The 18145-nt window shown below is 40.2% G+C and overlaps 1 protein-coding gene across 6 annotated transcripts in view; it reads left to right on the top strand.

The window, feature by feature from the left end:
- The window catches only part of HIPK1 (homeodomain interacting protein kinase 1), a 53803-nt gene that overhangs the window by 3782 nt on the left and 31876 nt on the right, over nucleotides 1-18145 (top strand). For 3 of the 6 annotated variants that reach the window (XM_044944531.1, XM_044944530.1, XM_025288060.2), the window contains exons 1-3: nucleotides 3480-3503; nucleotides 7030-8107; nucleotides 17581-17704. In XM_044944531.1, the coding sequence (XP_044800466.1) occupies nucleotides 7032-8107; nucleotides 17581-17704 (1200 nt within the window). In that variant the 5' untranslated portion in view covers nucleotides 3480-3503; nucleotides 7030-7031. Of the gene's footprint in view, nucleotides 1-3478; nucleotides 3504-7029; nucleotides 8108-17580; nucleotides 17705-18145 lie in introns of those variants that run through there. The other 3 variants (XM_025288055.2, XM_025288054.2, XM_025288057.2) reach the window with 2 other exon arrangements.

Here is an 18145-nt window from a genome sequence, read left to right as displayed (position 1 = left end):
CAAGTCAGTATGTGTTCTGGCCCTTGTTTTCCTTTTTGGGTCTTTCTTCTGCTCCTTTTTGATGGGCAAGGGACTCTGCTCTATATGATCATTCAGGTACCCGTGTTCTTTCCATCTTGCTGCTCTGCCCTCCCTCGAGTGTTGTCTCATGGCAGAAACTGGGTCTTCATGGGTTCCTCTTGGTGGAAAAGGAAGAGAACGCTATAAAGGCTCATGTATCACTTTGTATTGGAGAGAGGGACTGGTAAATGGAGTCTGGCTTTGTGCATGGGGTGGAGGAGAGACTAAACTATAATCCAGACCAACAGTCTTGTGCCACACTGAAAACATGAACTTTAAGTAGAGGCTGAAAGGATAAGTGGTAGTTAAAAGAAGGCTAACCGAGAGGGTAGAATGAAATTTAGAGAGACAATGTTATGTGAAGGAACTAAGGCAGAAGTCAAGTTTAGACCAGAGATATTTAGAACTACTGGAAAAGGGAGTGCTGCGGGAAAGAGTCTAGTGAAATGAGGCTACAAAATAGTCAGGGTCCAGGGCTTACAAAGCCTGACAATCTAAATTAGAGATTTTGGACTTTATTCTAAAATTTTAAATGGGACATAGATATGCATTTGTAAAAGCTTTGATTGTAAGGTGAGGAATGAATTGGAGAAGGGAGCTTAAAAAGAAGGCCAAAGAGTACCATTTGGGGAGACAGGTTAGGCAGTTGAAGTAAGCAGTGCAGGGTGTACAGTAGGGGTGGAGTGAGAGATATTTGGTGTTCCAGTGGAAGAGTTTTCTTCCCAGTCTTACCTTTTTTTACAGAATGTGTATTCTTATTTACCCACTGAATACTCTTTCTGTATCAGTGTACTGGAGGATATGTACATCTGTGTACATGGCAGCTGAGGACAAGTTCTAGAGGAAGAAATCAGTATGTAGTACTGATTTTACAGTTATTTAGTTAACCAGTTGTTAAATTGTATCAAAAAGACAAAGGTGACACCAAGTAAAAGAGTTGGGAATTTATTATTGGTGTCTCAGGGAGAAGAAGGAAGTTACTGAAGACTAGGCAAAACATTGACCAATGGTTACTTTGATTGTCATACCCAGCAGTTTCATTCATAATTATAATATCTGAATTCTTTATGGTAAGATTATCTACCTGTGGGCTTTCCTGGTGGCTCAATGGGTAAAGAATCTGCCAGCAATGCAGGAGACTGGGGTTCGATCCCTGGGTCCGGAAGATCCCCTGGAGAAGGAAATGGCAACCCATTTGAGAATCCTTGCTTGGAGAATTCCATGGATAGAGGAGCCTGGCAGGCTACAGAAGATGGAGTCGCAAAGTCTGACACAACTGAGCAACTAACAGTTTCACTTTTCACTTATCTACCTGTAGTGCCCATAGGATGGTAGTGGTTGTTGCTTAGTTGCTAAGTCATGTCCAGCACTTCTGCGACCCCGTGCATAGTCTGTAGCCCGCCAGGCTCCTCTGTCCGTGGGATTTTCCAGGCAAGAATACTGGAGTGGGTTGCCATTTACTTCTGCAGGGGATCTTCCCCACCCTGGGAATGAACCTGTGTCTCCTGCACTGGCAGGCGATTCTGTACACTGAGCCACCAGGGAATCCTGCCCCTGAGGTGGGGCACCCCGTTAATATTGTCAAATAGATGTGCCCATGGGAGGGAGGGGGGGAAGCTGTTAATTTGACTGTTTTTGATAGCCTTGGATCCTGCTGCTAAGTCACTTCAGTCATGTCCGACTCTGTGCGACCCCATAGACAGCAGCCCACCAGGCTCCTCCGTCCCTGGGATTCTCCAGGCCAGAATACTGGAGTAGGTTACCATTTCCTTCTCCACTGCGGGAAAGTGAAAAGTGAAAGTGAAGTCGCTCAGTCTTGTCCAACTCGTAGTGACCCCATGGACTGCAGCCCACCAGGCTCCTCCATCCATGGGATTTTCCAGGCAAGAGTACTGGACTGGGGTGCCATTGTCTTTTCCAGCCTTGGATCCTAGCACGACTCAATTCTCTTTTTAGTAATGCATACAAGTACCAGTAGCCTTTTGGTTACCAGTTCTGGTGTGGGATTAATTCAGTGGGCAAGTTTGTCATTATATTTAGATAGTTAAATCCTTGGAAAATCAGGTTTGAAATGCAAAGACTAGTTTACTGCTAGAGTCAAGAGGTGTAGCATTTTCAGGAAGTTAGCTTTTAATTTATTGGGAGCGGTTCTCATGTGAATTGAAAATATGTATAATATGTTCAACAGAGTGTGATACATAGTAAATTTTCCACAGATGTTAATTCTGTTGCATAGTTTTGTTTGGGAAGTCTCAGCCTAGGAAGAAAAGTGTCTCCCCATTTGACAAAGCAAATTTTGTGGGACATAGTATTTTGTGTCTAGAGCTGGCTGTTTTTAGCTGAGTTTCAAATGTAAGTAAGAGTGGAGATTTTTCTAGGCGGTTTTGATTCTGTTTTTCCCCCCACATAGTGCTAGTTGAGGTCAGGATGAATGTCACCCACACCGTAAGAGTTCTGGTGGCAGACTGTTGGCTGCAGTGTCACAGACCCTTGCCGGCCGTGGGGGAGGGGGGAGGCCTCTGAAATTGTGGGTTGTTGTTTCCCTATGGGTGGACTTAAATTTGTCTTACTGGATAAGAATTATATTCATTTATATACTTGAATTTTCAGAACAGTTTCTTAGAACTTGTACTTTTTGCAACGCTCAGTGTGAATTTGAAGCCATCAGTATCTGTTATTTAGTTCATTGGGTGACAAGTTGTCATTACATTGCTCTGGTAAATAGAATATTTTTACAAAGTGTCTAGTTATGACCATACTTTAAAAATTTGTTGTTATATTTCATGAATTCTTTTCAGTGTTATTACTTTAAACCTCCACATTCCTAACATAGCTACAAACTGCAAATTTTGTATTCAGCTAGTTTTACAATACTCTTAGGTGCAAGAAGCTTCCCTGGTGGCTCAGTTGGTAAAGCATCTGCCTGCAATGCGGGAGACCCGAGTTCAATCCCTAGAAGATCCCCTGGAGAAAGAAATGGCAACCCACTCCAGTACCCTTGCCTGGAAAATCCCATGACAGAGGAGCCTGATAGGCTACAGTCCATGGGGTTGCCAAGAGTCAGACACGACTGAGTGACTTCACTTTCACTTTTTCACTTTCAGGTATAAGAAGGTTGTGCTAAAAGATTTAGCAAATATATGATGAAACTGCTGCTGCTACTGCTAAGTCACTTCAGTCGTGTCCGACTCTGTGTGACCCCATAGACGGCAGCCCACCTGGCTCCGCTGTCCCCGGGACTCTCCAGGCAAGAACACTGGAGTGGGTTGCCATTTCCTTCTCCAACGCATGAAAGCGAAAAGTGAAAGTGAAGTCTCTCAGTCGTGTCCGACTCTTAGCGACCCCATGGACCACAGCCCACCAGGCTCCTCTGTCCATGGGATTTTCCAGGCCAATTTCAAAAATGTTTGATTTTATGATGTTATTTTTTCATATATTAATAGGTAAGTTTTGTAAAGGCACTACTTGATTTTAGTTTTTGTTTTATTATAGTTTGGTATTATGTCAGTGATATAGGTGGAACAAGATGATTTGTGAATTTGTAACCTAGGAGTTAAATTGCAATAATGTTCTTTTAATTTACACTTTTTTTTCTCTTCAAGGTTCTTATAAATTATGGAAACTCTTGTTGAAAGTAAATCCAGACAGCATTTTAGAAATTGAAGGTTGAGGGTTCTTCCTTTCAGCTCTTTGGTCCAGTGCAGATGGTTTTTAGCTACATTCAGGCACAAAGAAACACACACTTTGCTTTTTTATGTTCTGTAACATCCCTTTGCCATGTTTCCTTCCTTTCTAGGTATGTGTGTTTATTCTCTTATGACTAATAAAGCTACGGTCTATACTAGAGGGGAGACTTCCCCCATTTTCGCAAGGATAGCACAGCTAAAAGAGAGGGATGTCAAAAAGCCAAAACAGAACAAGCATTTGAGTATCCTGGAGTTTAGCACAAGCAGTAGGGAGTGGAAATGAGGTTGGCTGGCAGTGGTCAAATCAAGCAGCAGATACTGAGTGTCTGTATATCGCCAGAGTGTGTGGCACATTCTGGTGACATAAGCAAAAGAGCAAGACAGGTACCATCCCTGCGCTCATGGAACTTTTACAGTACCTGGAAATATAACATTATAAATAAATAAATAATTTAATGTTATAAGGTAGGAACAGCGTGCTGTGGGAATGCAGTGGTGACGGAGTTTGTGAGAGAGAAGAAACAGTTTTCCTAACAGAAAGTCTCCCAACATACTAGAGGGCCTCCCAAAAAATGCAAAAAGGGCAGCATGGCTAGAGTGGTAGAGCAATTGAAGTGAGGAGATTTTGTAAGACAGCAGCCAGATTTGGGAGGAGCTTTTTAAGACAGGTTGAGGATTTTTTACTTTATCTAAAGCAATGAAAGACCCTGGAGGCGGAACGAAGGAGATAGTTAAGAAAGAGTAGTCTTCCAGTCTACATGGTTTAAAAACAAAGATTCCCTGAGTGCATTCAAGATGAGTTTGGAGTCTCTTGGCAGTTTGCACTACAGAGGTTCCAATAAGGGTAGAGAAAAATGGCTGATTTGAAATATGCTTAGGAGGTGGAGTCCTGGTGGCTTCACTGGGAAGCCACCCTCAGAGGGTAAAGTGTCTACCTGCAATGCGGGAGACCTGGGTTCGACCCCTGGGTCGGGAAGATCCCCTGGAGAAGGAAATGGCAACCCACTCCAGTACTCTTGCCTGGAAAATTCCATGGACAGAGAAGCCTTGTAGGCGACAGTTTATGGGGTCGCAAAGAGTCGGACAGGACTGACTTCACTTCACTTCACTTAGGAGATGGAGTGATAAGATTTGGTTATAGGTTAGACATGGGGATTAAGGGAGTGTAGAAAGGGAGGGGAACGAGTCAGGATAATAATATTAAATGAGTTCTAGACACTAAGCCTGTCCTCTGTATTAAATCATTTAATTTTCAGAAGAGCCCATAATACAGGCATTGCTGTCACCATTTTGTAGATTAGGAAACGGAGACTCCTTGCCACCTTGATTTCTGCTCGAGATATTGGATGTGTGGTAGTGTCTCTCAGTCGAGGTAAAAAAACTGGCTGTGGGCGTCTTAGAAAGTAGCATTTGGGGCATGTTGAGTTGAGATGTCTCTAAGGGATCCAGATCGAAGTGTGAAATAAGGATTTGGAGCTGAAGAGGGGAGTCTGGGTTAGAGAACATTTACAAATAGAGAAACAGATAAATAATGCTGGAAAGTAGTAAAAAGAGGGAAACAAGAGGAGGAGGATTAGTATGAGCCCTGAGGCATCTGAGGGTTATATAATTGAGAAGGGAGAAGATAAATATGAAATGGTTTGTATGCTCAGTCAACTGGACATTTGTGCTCAGTTGTGTCTGACTCTTTGCAGCCTTATGGACTGTAGTCTGCCAGGCTCTTCTGTCCATGGAATTTTCCAGGCAAGAACACTAGAATGGGTTGCCATGCCCTTCTCCAGGGGATCTTCCCAAGCCAGGGATGGAACCCACATCTCACGTCTCCTGCATTAGCAGGCAGATTCTTTACCACAGTGCCAAGTTTGGACTTTAGTCAAAAGTCCAAATTAGTCCAAATTTGTAATTAGTCTTTGGGCTTATTGAGCTCGAGGTGTCTATATATAAGTGGGCAATTCTTGTTACCTTTCCCCATATTTTTCTAAGGATGATTTCCCCAAGGTTCTTCAGAAGATCCTCTCTAGGTTTCACCTCATCCTGATTACTTACAGTGCAGTGGACAGAGCTATTGTCTGCCACATTCTGGACACCACTTTTTCTGTGAAGATAGTTTAAGATTGAATTCGCTTTTGAGGAGAGAGGAACATTATTACATGGGATTTCTCTTGCTAACAAAAGTGTGTTTTTCATATATGCTCCTGCTTAACCTTGTATCTCTTATCCTTGTGTTTTGTGCTAGCCAGATTTCAGACCTAAGTAGGAAGTCTGTATTTGTGTTAAATGTCATTAGCTAGGTTTACTTCATGGTTTCTGTTCTTGGTGATCCTTTTGGACCTGTTACTTAGCAATATTGAGTATCCTGCCCAAATTTGATCCATCTATGAATTTTATAGTTATTATATACCATCTATGTCTAAATTTAAATAATTGATTAAAAAGCTAATTAGGACAGGAATGAAGACAGCTGCTGCTGGTGCTGCTAAGTCGCTTCAGTCGTGTCCGACTCTGTGCGACCCCATAGACGGCAGCCCACCAGTCTCCCCTGTCCCTGGGATTCTCCAGGCAAGGACACTGGAGTGGGTTGCCAGTGGGAAACCACTGGAGTGGTTTCCTCCAATACATGAAGGTGAAAAGTGAAAGTGAAGTCGCTCAGTCCTGTCCCACTCTTAGCGGCCCCATGGACTGCAGCCCACTAGGCTCCTCCGTCCATGGGATTTTCCAGGCAAGAGTACTGGAGTGGGGTGCCATTGCCTTCTCCAATGAAGACAGAGCTGTGGAATAAACTCTGAGGCCAAAGAGCTTGGTTTTGAATTCTAGTCCTGCACTTAAGAGCTGTCTTATTTGGGGCAAATTATTGTAACCACTCTCTGCCTTAGTTTCCTCATCTGTAGAGTGGAAGTAAGGATAGTATCTTTTTCAAAAGGTTGTGGTGAGAATTAATGTGTTTGAAGTGCTTAGACTACCTCTTGGTGCATAGTAGATGATCAGTCATCTAAGGCATTATTATTGATGTTGTTTTTATTTTATAAACCATCATAGATGTTCATACTCTTTAACAATCTGTCCTATTACTGCTGAGTCTCAAAGAGTGATTCAGGATGTGTAATTAGACCAAAAAGTTTATCCTTCTTTAATGGGTAACAGGTTTTGGAAAATGTATAAAATAAAACGTCAGCCAGATACGCATTTACTTGTGGGTTTTTCTGAACTGAAAATTTTCTACTGTACTAGGTGAGGAGTTGTATAAAATTAAGGGCTTAATTCCTCTTCCTCTTTCTCGATGTAGGTATGGCATCACAGCTGCAGGTGTTTTCCCCCCCATCAGTGTCGTCGAGTGCCTTCTGCAGTGCGAAGAAGCTGAAGATAGAGCCCTCTGGCTGGGATGTTTCTGGACAGAGCAGCAACGACAAATATTATACCCACAGCAAAACCCTCCCAGCCACACAAGGGCAAGCCAACTCCTCTCACCAGGTAGCAAATTTCAACATCCCTGCTTACGACCAGGGCCTGCTCCTCCCAGCCCCTGCAGTGGAGCACATTGTTGTAACAGCTGCTGACAGCTCGGCCAGCGCTGCTACATCAACCTTCCAAAGCAGCCAGACCCTGACTCACAGAAGCAACGTTTCTTTGCTTGAGCCATATCAAAAATGTGGATTGAAAAGAAAAAGTGAGGAAGTGGACAGCAACGGTAGCGTGCAAATCATAGAAGAACATCCCCCTCTCATGCTGCAGAACAGGACTGTGGTGGGTGCTGCTGCCACGACCACCACTGTCACCACGAAGAGTAGCAGCTCCAGCGGAGAAGGGGATTACCAGCTGGTCCAGCATGAGATCCTTTGCTCTATGACAAACAGCTATGAAGTCTTGGAGTTCCTAGGCCGGGGAACATTTGGACAGGTGGCTAAGTGCTGGAAGCGGAGCACCAAGGAAATTGTGGCTATTAAAATCTTGAAGAACCACCCCTCCTATGCCAGACAGGGACAGATTGAAGTGAGCATCCTTTCCCGCCTAAGCAGTGAAAATGCTGATGAGTATAATTTTGTCCGTTCTTATGAGTGCTTTCAGCATAAGAATCATACCTGCCTTGTGTTCGAGATGCTGGAACAGAACTTATATGATTTTCTAAAGCAGAACAAGTTTAGTCCACTGCCACTCAAGTACATCAGGCCAATCTTGCAGCAGGTGGCCACCGCCCTGATGAAGCTCAAGAGCCTTGGTCTAATTCATGCTGACCTTAAGCCTGAAAACATAATGCTGGTTGATCCAGTGCGCCAGCCCTACCGAGTGAAGGTCATTGACTTTGGTTCTGCTAGTCACGTTTCCAAAGCTGTGTGCTCAACCTACTTACAGTCACGTTACTACAGGCAAGTGGCAAATGCTAAACAACGTGTCTTAAACTAGAGATCTGTCTTTATATTTAGCATGTACTACAAAGGGCTACATATAACAATGAATTAGTTACAGATTTCAGCACAGAATAGGGTAATATATTTCACTTTGTTCCCTGTATGTGGCATTCCTGTATGTAACATTATTTTATTTCTGAAATTTTAACTCTAGAAAATTAATTCAGTCTGATTCTGAAATTTGTTCCTAGTTGAATTATTCTAGCATCTGGTTCCTTCTTGCTACCTTTATACACAATCTTCCCATTTTAAAGTATCTTTAAATATATAAGATATTTACTTAATTGTCATGAATTTGGGCCATATGCTGCTATTTTTTCCAGGTTCCAGCCTTGGCAGGTGAGATGCCTTGGAATAATTCCAAATTTTAACTGTAGCATCATTTTATTATTTTACGTTTTCTCTCTTGGATAATAGAATTGGATTAGATGATTGCTAACATCTCTTCTTGTTTTAATATTCTCCATAGGTCTTTGAACTTATTTGCATATGAACTCATTTGGTTATCCTAAAATGGCCTTGACCCAAGCACTTTACACTTCAGTGATTTATATTTCCATATTGATACTTCTAATAAAGCTACCTTTTCAATACATAGTAATTATTGGAACAGAACTTAAATGCTAGTATATAGAATTTTATCTGTACTATAATCAAGGAGCATTACTGAAAGGAGAAAATCTTTATATGAATTTTTATTTCTCAGTACCTCATTTATCTATCTAGTTATTAATTAATTTTAGGGAATCTGATATTTATTTTAATGGTCATGCATTAAACAGATTGTACACACACCCAGTCAAGAAGTGAAACAGTAATAAAGATAACCCCCAAAATAAGTTTTGTCAAGTTTTATGTTTGGCTAATAAATTTTGAGGGAATAGAAATTCTGAACTAAGAATTTTATATTACATGTGAAAAAAATACAAGGATATTTTAACCTGCGCAGGGATTCAGAAAATATGCCATCTATATATTTTTTGTTTTTCTGATTGTGGTAAAACCTACCCAACAGGAAGTTTCGCTCTTTAACACGTACCGTTCGGTGTTATGCAGTGCCTTCACAGTGCCCTGTAGCCTACCCCGCTGTCCGCTTCTGAATTTTGTTTTCTGGCTCTGCTGGATCTTCATTGTGGCAGGCGGGCTCTTCCTAGTTGCTCGGGCTTTTCTCCAGTTGCAGTGTGTGGGTTCATTAGTTAACGGCACCTGGGCTTAGGTGCCCCAAGGTGCATGTGATCTGCACTGTACTCAGACCGTAAAGAATCTGCCTGCAATGCAGGAGGCCTGGGTTTGATCCCTAGGTTGGGAAGATCCCCTGGAGAAGGGAATGGCAACCCACTCTAGTGGGTTGGAGACCCACTATTCTTGCCTGGAGAATTCCATGGACAGAGGAGCCTGGCGGGCTACAGTCAGTGGGGTCACAAAGAGTCAGACATGACTGAGCAACTAAGCTTGCACTCGCACACACACAAACACACACAGAATCTTAGTTCCCCCACCAGGGATGGAACCCATGTCCCCTGCATTGGCAGGCAGGTTCTTAAGGGCTGGACCACCAGGGAAGTCCTTCCAAATTTTTTTTATCGCTCAAAACAGAAACTCTGTAACCATTAAGCAGTAACTACTCTATCCTACACCCGCCACCCCAGTTACCTCTGTCTGATTTTCTGTCTCTGTGAATTTGTCTGTTCTAGATATTGCAGATAAGTGGAATCAAACAGTATTTGTTCTTTGGGTCTGACTGACTTCACTTAGCATAATGTCTTCAAGGTTAATCTCTGAAATTCTGTAGCATGTATTAGAATTTCATTCCTTTTCAGGACTGAATATTTCATTGCATGTATATACCACATTTGACTTATCTTTCATCTGTTGATGAACACTTGGATTGTTTCTACATTTTTGGCTATTGTGAATAATGGTGTAACAAACATTCGTATTCAAGCGTTTGAGTCCGTGTTTTCACTTTTTTGGGGGTATAAAACTACAATTAGAGTTGCTGGTTCATATGGTAATTACTTAACCTTAGGAACCACTAAACTTTTCCTCAGCCACTGCATGATTTTTTATTCCCACCAGCCGTGCATGGGGATTCCAATTTCTCCACATACTAACAGTTGTTATTTTCTTTCTCTCTCCCTCTTTTTTTTGGATAATAGCCATCCTTATGTATGTGAAATGATACCTCAGATAGTTTTGATTTGCATTTCCCTAATAATTAGTGATGAATAACATCATTTCATGTGCTTTTGGGCCATCTTCTTTGGACAAGTCCTTTGTCCATTTTTGAATTGGATTGTTTTTCTTTTGTTGTTGTTGTTGAGTTGTAAGAGTTCTTTATATACTCTGGGTATTAATGCCTGGTCAGATACATGATTTGCAGACATTTTCTCCCATTTAGTGGGGTTTCCTTTTCACCTTTTTGATAGTGTCATTTGCACAAAAGGTTTAAATTTTGATGAATTTTGTCTTTTTTGTTGCTGTTGCTTTGTACTTTTGGTATCATATCCAAGAAATCATTGCCAAGCCAATGTCATGAAGCTTTTCCCCTGTGTTTTCTTTGAATAGCTTTAGCTCTTATAGTTAGGGCTGTGATCCATTTTGGATTAATTTTTGTATGGTATGAAGTATGGGTCCAGTTTTATTCTTTTGCATGTGATTATTCAGTTTTTCCAGCACCATTTGCTGAAAAGACTGTCCTTTCTCCATTGAATGGTCTTGACACTCTTGTCAGAATCCTCTGACCGTAAATATGAGGGTTTATTTCTGGGCTGTCTGTTCTGTTCCATTGTTCTAAATGTCTGTCTTTATGCCAGTACCATGCTTTTTTGACTACTTGTAGCTTTGTAATAAGTTTTGAAATCAGAAAGTGTGAGACCTCTGGTTTTATTTTCTTTCAGGATTGTTTTGGCTATTTGGAGTCTCCTGAAATGCTGTCTGAATTTTAGGATGGATTTTTCTGTTTCTGAAAAAAACTTGGTGTTTGATAGGGGTCACACTGAATCTGCAAATCATCTTGTATAGTACCGATATCTCAACAACATTGTCTTCCAGTCCACCTTATCTATTTTTATCTTTTCTTTTTATAGTTGTATAAAGCTGTATCACAGTAATACTTGATGGGGGCCTAAGGCAAGGGGAATAGCAGCTCAGGGATTCCTTTTTTATCATTAATTTATCCACAGTGGTCCTCTTCATGTTGCATTGTTGCTTTATTAGAGTCCATTAAATCCTTACCCTCTTGTCTTTTCAGAAGAATTCTCTGTAATCCTTTTGACTAGTGGAGCGTTCTGGCTCCAGAGCCGCCTTCCCCGGCCTCCCTTTTAGTTCGCATTGCTTCACCTTGCTGATAATGTGCCAGAATACTATCAGTTGACGTAAGTTTTTGCACTGTGCTGTTTCTGTTGGCCATAGGTGTGGCTGGATGAAAATACTTTATTTCCTAACCTACTGTAAGTATAAATATAGATTAATTCCAAGGAAAGTTGCTGTCTTTGGGGCTTGGGTTTTAGACACAAAGGTTTGCCATACTTACAGCTCAATGCTTTTCCATTTTGAACAGGCCAGCTGGCCTTTATTTAGAGCTGAGATCACTTTATTATGTATGGAAGGACAAGGTCTAGATAAGGAAAGCATATTTTCAGTTTGAGTTCAGTTCAGCTCAGTCGTGTCTGACTCTTTGCGACTCCATAGACTGCAGCACGCCAGGCCTCCCTGTCCATCACCAACTTCAGAGCTCTCTCAAACTCATGCCCATTGAGTCAGTGATGCCATCCAACCATTTCATCCTCTGTCGTCCCCTTCTCCTCCCACCTTCAGTCTTTCTCAGCATCAGGGTCTTTTCAAATGAGTCAGCTCTTTGCATCAGGTGGCCAAAGTATTGGCATTTCAGCTTCAGCATCAGTCCTTCCAATGTATATTCAGGACTGATTTCCTTTAGGATGGACTGGTTGGATCTCCTTGCCTCCAAGGGGCTCTCAAGAGTCTTCTCCAACACCACAGTTCAAAAGCATCAATTCTTCGGTGCTCAGCTTTCTTTATAGTCCAACTCTCACATCCATACATGACCACTGGAAAAACCATAGCCTTGACTAGATGGACATTTGTTGGCAAAGTAATGTCTCTGCTTTTTAATATGCTATCTAGATTGGTCATAACTTTCCTTCCAAGGAGTAAGCTTCTTTTAATTTCATGGCTGTAGTCACCATTTGCAGTGATTTTGGAGCTCCCCAAAATAGTCTGTCACTGTTTCCACTGTTTCTCCATCTATTTGCCATGAAGTGATGGGTCTGGATGCCATTATCTTTGTTTTTTCAATGTTGAGCTTTAAGCTAACTTTTTCACTCTCTTTTACTTTCATCAAGAGGCTCTTTAGTTTTTCTTCACTTTCTGCCATAAGGGTGGTGTCATCTGCATATCTGAGGTTATTGATGTTTCGTCCAGCAATCTTGATTCCAGCTTGTGCTTCTTCCAGCCCAGCATTTCTCACGATATACTCTGAATATAAGTTAAATAAGCAGGGTGACAATATACAGCCTTGAAGTACTCCTTTTCCTATTTGGAACCAGTCTGTTGTTCCATGTCCAGTTCTAACTGTTGCTTCCTGACCTGCATACAGGTTTTTCAAGAGGCAGGTCAGGTGGTCTGGTATTCCCATCTCTTGAAGAATTTCCCACAGTTTATTGCGATCCACATAGTCAAAGGCTTTGGCATAGTTAATAAAGCAGAAATAGATGTTTTTCTGGAACTCTTTTGCGTTTTTGATGATCCAGCGGATGTTGGCAATTTGATTTCTGGTTCCTCTGCCTTTTCTAAAACCAGCTTGAACATCTGAAAGTTCACGGTTCACGTGTTGCTGAAGCCTGGCTTGGAGAATTTTGAGCATTACTTTACTAGCGTGTGAGATGAGTGCAATTGTGTGGTAGTTTGAGCATTCTTTGGCATTGCCTTTCTTTGGGATTGGATTGAAAACTGACCTTTTCCAGTCCCATGGCCACTGCTGAGTTTTCCAAATTTGCTCTCATATTGAGTGCAGCACATTCACAGCAACATCTTTTAGGATTTGAAATAGCTCAACTGGAATTCCATCACCTCCACTAGCTTTGTTCATAGTGATGCTTCCTAAGGCCCACTTCACATTGCAGGATGTCTGGCTCTAGGTGAGTGATCACATCATGTGATTATCTGGTACGTGAAGATTTTTTCTGTACAGTTCTTCTGTGTATTCTTGCCACTTCTTAATATCTTCTGCTTCTGTTAGGTCCATACCATTTCTGTCCTTTATTGAGCCCATCTTTACATGAAATGTTCCCTTGGTATCTCTAAATTCTTGAAGAGATCTCTAGTCTTTCCCATTTTATTGTTTTCCTCTATTTTTTTGCATTGATCACTGAGGAAGGCTTTCTTATCTCTCCTTGCTATTTTTTGGAACTCTGTATTCAGATGGGAATATCTTTCCTTTTCTCCTTTGCTTTTTGCTTCTCTTCTTTTCACAGCTATTTCTAAGGCCTCCTCAGACAACTATTTTGCTTTTTTGTATTTCTTTTTTTGGGGGATGGGTTGCTCCCTGTTTCCTATACAATGTCACAAAACTCCATCCATAGTTCATCAGGCACTCTGTCTATCAGATATAGTCTCTTAAATCTACTTCTCACTTCCAGTGTATAATCGTTAGTTTATCCTAGACAAAAAGCAGTCCAATTTCGTTTGACACTGAAACCACAGTTACACCTAAGCTACAGATGCAGGAAGTTAGATTTTATATAACATCTCTTATTTGGTTTGATGCCTCTGAGATGGGTGGGATGAAACAAGAGTGTTCATGAAAATGAGCAAAGAATGATTTGTTCTCTTAAGTTATTCCAACTTCAGCTTGCTCTGGGTTCTAGTGAAACAGAGCTTTATGATTTAGGTGGAATTTTTCAATTTACAGGAGTTTGAAGTTGGGAAATCAGAAGGCGAAGATTGCTATTTCTACCACCTGGTTATAGCAGTTAGAGCCTGTTTAGTATTTGTTCTTTAAGGATGGATTGTATCTTTAAAGAAGAGAGTCACTGTGTCCAAAGTACAATTAATGCCATTTTTCTACTCAAGGCTGCTAGTTTGTTTTTCTTTTTCATGTGTGTAATCTTTTTTACTGCCTAGTTGTTAGAATGTCAGAGCTGATAAGAACCTAGAAGAGTGAGTAACTTATTATATAGATGAGGTAGAACCAGACTTTCAGTGTCTAGTTTATATTGAAGGGTTGAGAAATAATAGATGCCAAGGGGAGAGATGTTATCATAATGAGAATATTACAAAGAATTTTGATCTGAATTCAAAGTTTAAAACATTCTGTCTTTAGAGGTGAACCTGCTGTAAATGATTTAAAATATACATATATATATATATAGCTTCAGTCTTTTTGCTTCCTAGAGTTTACGTAAGTCTAACATTTTGAGCCTCTAATGATTGTGAAAAGTCCTCAGTAGATTGAGCGGCCTTATTTTATTTTTACTGCTTTCATAGTTTTTCTTTTGATACTTACCATTTTGTTTAGAAGTGGCAAGGTTAACTGTTTTGAGTGAGCTTTAGCTCAAAATACTTAGCTGCTTTTGTTACCCTAGAAGCAGAGGAAGAGACCAAATGGAAAAACTGATTCCAGCCAATCTTCAGGGGTTTTTTGTTTTATGGCATTTGGGGGATGGGATTGGCATTTTTCTTAATTTCCCTGAAATTTTAAGCCTTTGAAGCCTAACAGTTATCACATGTTATGGCTGTCTTTTTAAAAAAGTAAGTTATTGGGTGGCCTGGCCCCTCCCTATGACCTACCTCTCAGATTTTGAAATGTCTTCCTGGTATAGTGGGAATGGCAAAATCAATCTGCTGCTCTTCAATTGATGTTTAGGAATGTTCTAAGCCCAGTTTTTATTTTGGCACAAAGCCATTTGCATTCTCCCTGCCAGCTATTTTTGGCACTGTCATGAACTTAGAAATTAATGAGTCTGCTCAGTGAAAGTAAAAATTTTGTTCTTTTTTGTTTTAGAAAGGCTTTTATGTTTCTTACCCTCTAGTTTATTAATGCTCTCAAATATGACACATGCTTGTATTTAATTGAACTCTGAAATTCCATCAGTAATGTGGGGCTCTAGCCACCTGCAACAGGAATGTCACTTTTGAAAGTTGTTTTCTTTGGCTAAAAAAGACACAGTGCACATCAAATGGAACAAAACCTGATGGTATTAGTGGTTCTGCCCTTTCTGGTCCAATAGTGTAAGTCCCAGCAGGCCGGGATCTTATGCTATTGGAGCCCTCTAATTTACCCTGTTTTCTAGGGGCTGTTTAGAAAATTACTCTGGGTAAGTAATATTCTTATTAAAAGAAATATCTTTATACCCTCCCCACTCAATATTTGTCCCCCTCCCTCTTCCTCCACATACACGCAGTGCAACAATAAACACATACTGCTTTAAAGGAAAAATTTGGGACACTTGCAAGGAGACAGCTATGAGATGGGTCCTAACGGAGAGATCTGCTTTTCCATTTAGCTCCTGTTAAATGAGGGATCTGGATCTGGAGTGTCCTTACAGATTCAAATTCTGGGACTTAATAGAAGGAAAGGAGATTATTTGGAGATAATAAAGTGTTTTAAGAGCTCAGTTTTTGGACCCAGACTGCCTGGTGGCCAGCCTTGAGCACCTTAACCTATCAGTGTCCAGTTTCTTTATCTTTAAAATAGAAATGATACTTTTAATGTAGAAGCAAGGTACCATTGATTATAAGATGAAATATTATTTATGTACTAATAAGAAAGTAAAAACATTGCTATTAAACTAAAATATACTGTCATTTGCAAGAGTCTCAATTTCAGAGATGTTAAAATGTGAAAAATGTGCATCATGTAATTGAGGGCTCAACAGTGATAATACTTTCATAAGATTGTTGTAAACAGGATTAAGTAAACCCCATATTTATAAAGAACCTGGAGCAGTGCATAGTGCACACTTGGCCCTACATACGTGTCGTTTATTATTATTATCCCCCTTTTGAATCCATTTATCTCTTTGTCACAGTTTGGAAAACACCATGTATACCACAATGCCAAATAGATGTATATAGATGGGTATGTATTTGTTGTTATTGCTCAGTCGCTAAGTCACGTCTGACTCTCTGTGACCCCGAGGACCGCAGCATGCCAGGCTTCCCTGTCCTTCACTGTCTCCCGGAGTTTTCTCAAATTCATGCCCACTGAGTTGGTGATGATACCTAACCATCTCATCCTTTGCCTCCGTCTTCCCCTTTTGCCTTCAATATTTCCCGGCATCAGGGTCTTTTTCAGTGAGTTGGCTTTTCATGTCAGGGTATGTATTTAACTTTGCTTACTTAGAGATAGTAATAGTACAATTTACTCAACTTCAGAGCTAGACTGCTAGAATTCAAATTCTAGCTCTGCCATTTATTAATTATATGATTTGGGGTAAATTTCTTAATCTATTTGCATCTGTCTCCTTCTCTGTAAGTGGGACTTTGCCTTGGATGTATTCATATATATATATAAAGCTCTTAGTGTATGATATTACTGCAGTCTTCTCTTTAAGGTTCCCTAGGGTTGGGTTTCTCACTGGAGTATTAATCAAAATGAATATTTCTGAAAGCACACAGAGAGTTCAAAGTTTTTAAAAAATGATGATGTAATAATAATAGTCATTGTTTTATCTAACAGTTTCATAGTGCTTACTGTGTGCTAGGCACTGATCAAGAGCTTTAATATTTGAGCAACAACATCGTCATCATTATCATCTTTTTTTTTTACTTATTTATTTAAACCTTGCCACAGCCCTATGTAGTAGGTACTCATCTCCATTTTATGAATGAGGAACATGAGATACAGAGAAATTAATTGCCTGCAGCTTTTAAATAATGGAACTAGGGTATGAACCACTATTATTTCTATAGAAGGCATATCTGTCACAAAGATATTTATTGGTCAGGCCACTTAATTGATTTTTCTGTAATTAAAAAGGTGCTAAGGATAAAAAGTGCTAAATTTTCAAAATTCAGAAAGCTTTCAAAACTAAATCTTCTTCTAAGTTTGGTGTAAGCTATTATTAGCAAGACCTGACTTGAATCAATGTAAGGCTATTAAAGGTATTTGTCTGGCTTAGTGTGATTGCTCATATGTTTTGTTGCAGAAATATTAATGTGTTTGATTATGTGATGCTTCCTGAACTCTATAGGGATTATTATGCAGTTTGTAGTTTATACACGGGTAGTACCTTTCTGAAATTTAAGAAACATATCTAGGGCTAAGAGTTTCAGATGACAGATATTATACCCAAGATTGTATTTAGTTTCATTAAATCAGTATACCTTTACTGATACTAGAATAGTAACAACACAGTTTCCCCAAATAGTGTATATCTTTTTTAATCTGCTATTTTTGTTTTTGCTAGAGCCCCTGAAATTATTCTTGGCTTACCATTTTGTGAAGCTATTGATATGTGGTCATTGGGCTGTGTGATAGCAGAGCTGTTCCTGGGATGGCCTCTTTATCCTGGTGCTTCAGAATATGATCAGGTAAGAGTGTTTATTTGGATAGTGATAGGAAGCAAGTAGTTAACTGGTGAAAGATGCTAGAGGAATAGAAGTTACTAGTGAAGTATTTAGATTGCAGGGAAAGAATAATCCAATTAGAAACAATGAAATTTTAAAGAATGAAATTTTGTCTACCTGCTTTTTAGTCTGGAAGTTATACTTGCAATTCTATACTTTAAGAAGGATTTTATTCATATTACTTTAGATTGCTACTTTTCCAGACCTGTAGTGAGACTTAACTTTAGTTAGCTAATGTGTCTTGTGAGTTCAGATACAAAAGTAGTGTAAGGATGTGAGGTTGGAATTCTAAGAGCGAACTTGGGCTCATTCAATGCTGTTATTTCCTTTTACACGTGACACACACTGAAGTAATTACTCTCTGCCTCTGAAACACACTGGACCCTGGAAGCTGCAGTGTGTGTT

Source organism: Bubalus bubalis, chromosome 6 (genome assembly GCF_019923935.1).
Source record: "Bubalus bubalis isolate 160015118507 breed Murrah chromosome 6, NDDB_SH_1, whole genome shotgun sequence".
Lineage (NCBI taxonomy): Eukaryota > Metazoa > Chordata > Mammalia > Artiodactyla > Bovidae > Bubalus > Bubalus bubalis.
Note: the sequence above shows the minus strand (reverse complement) of the source record. Positions and strands in the feature narration are given on the sequence as shown.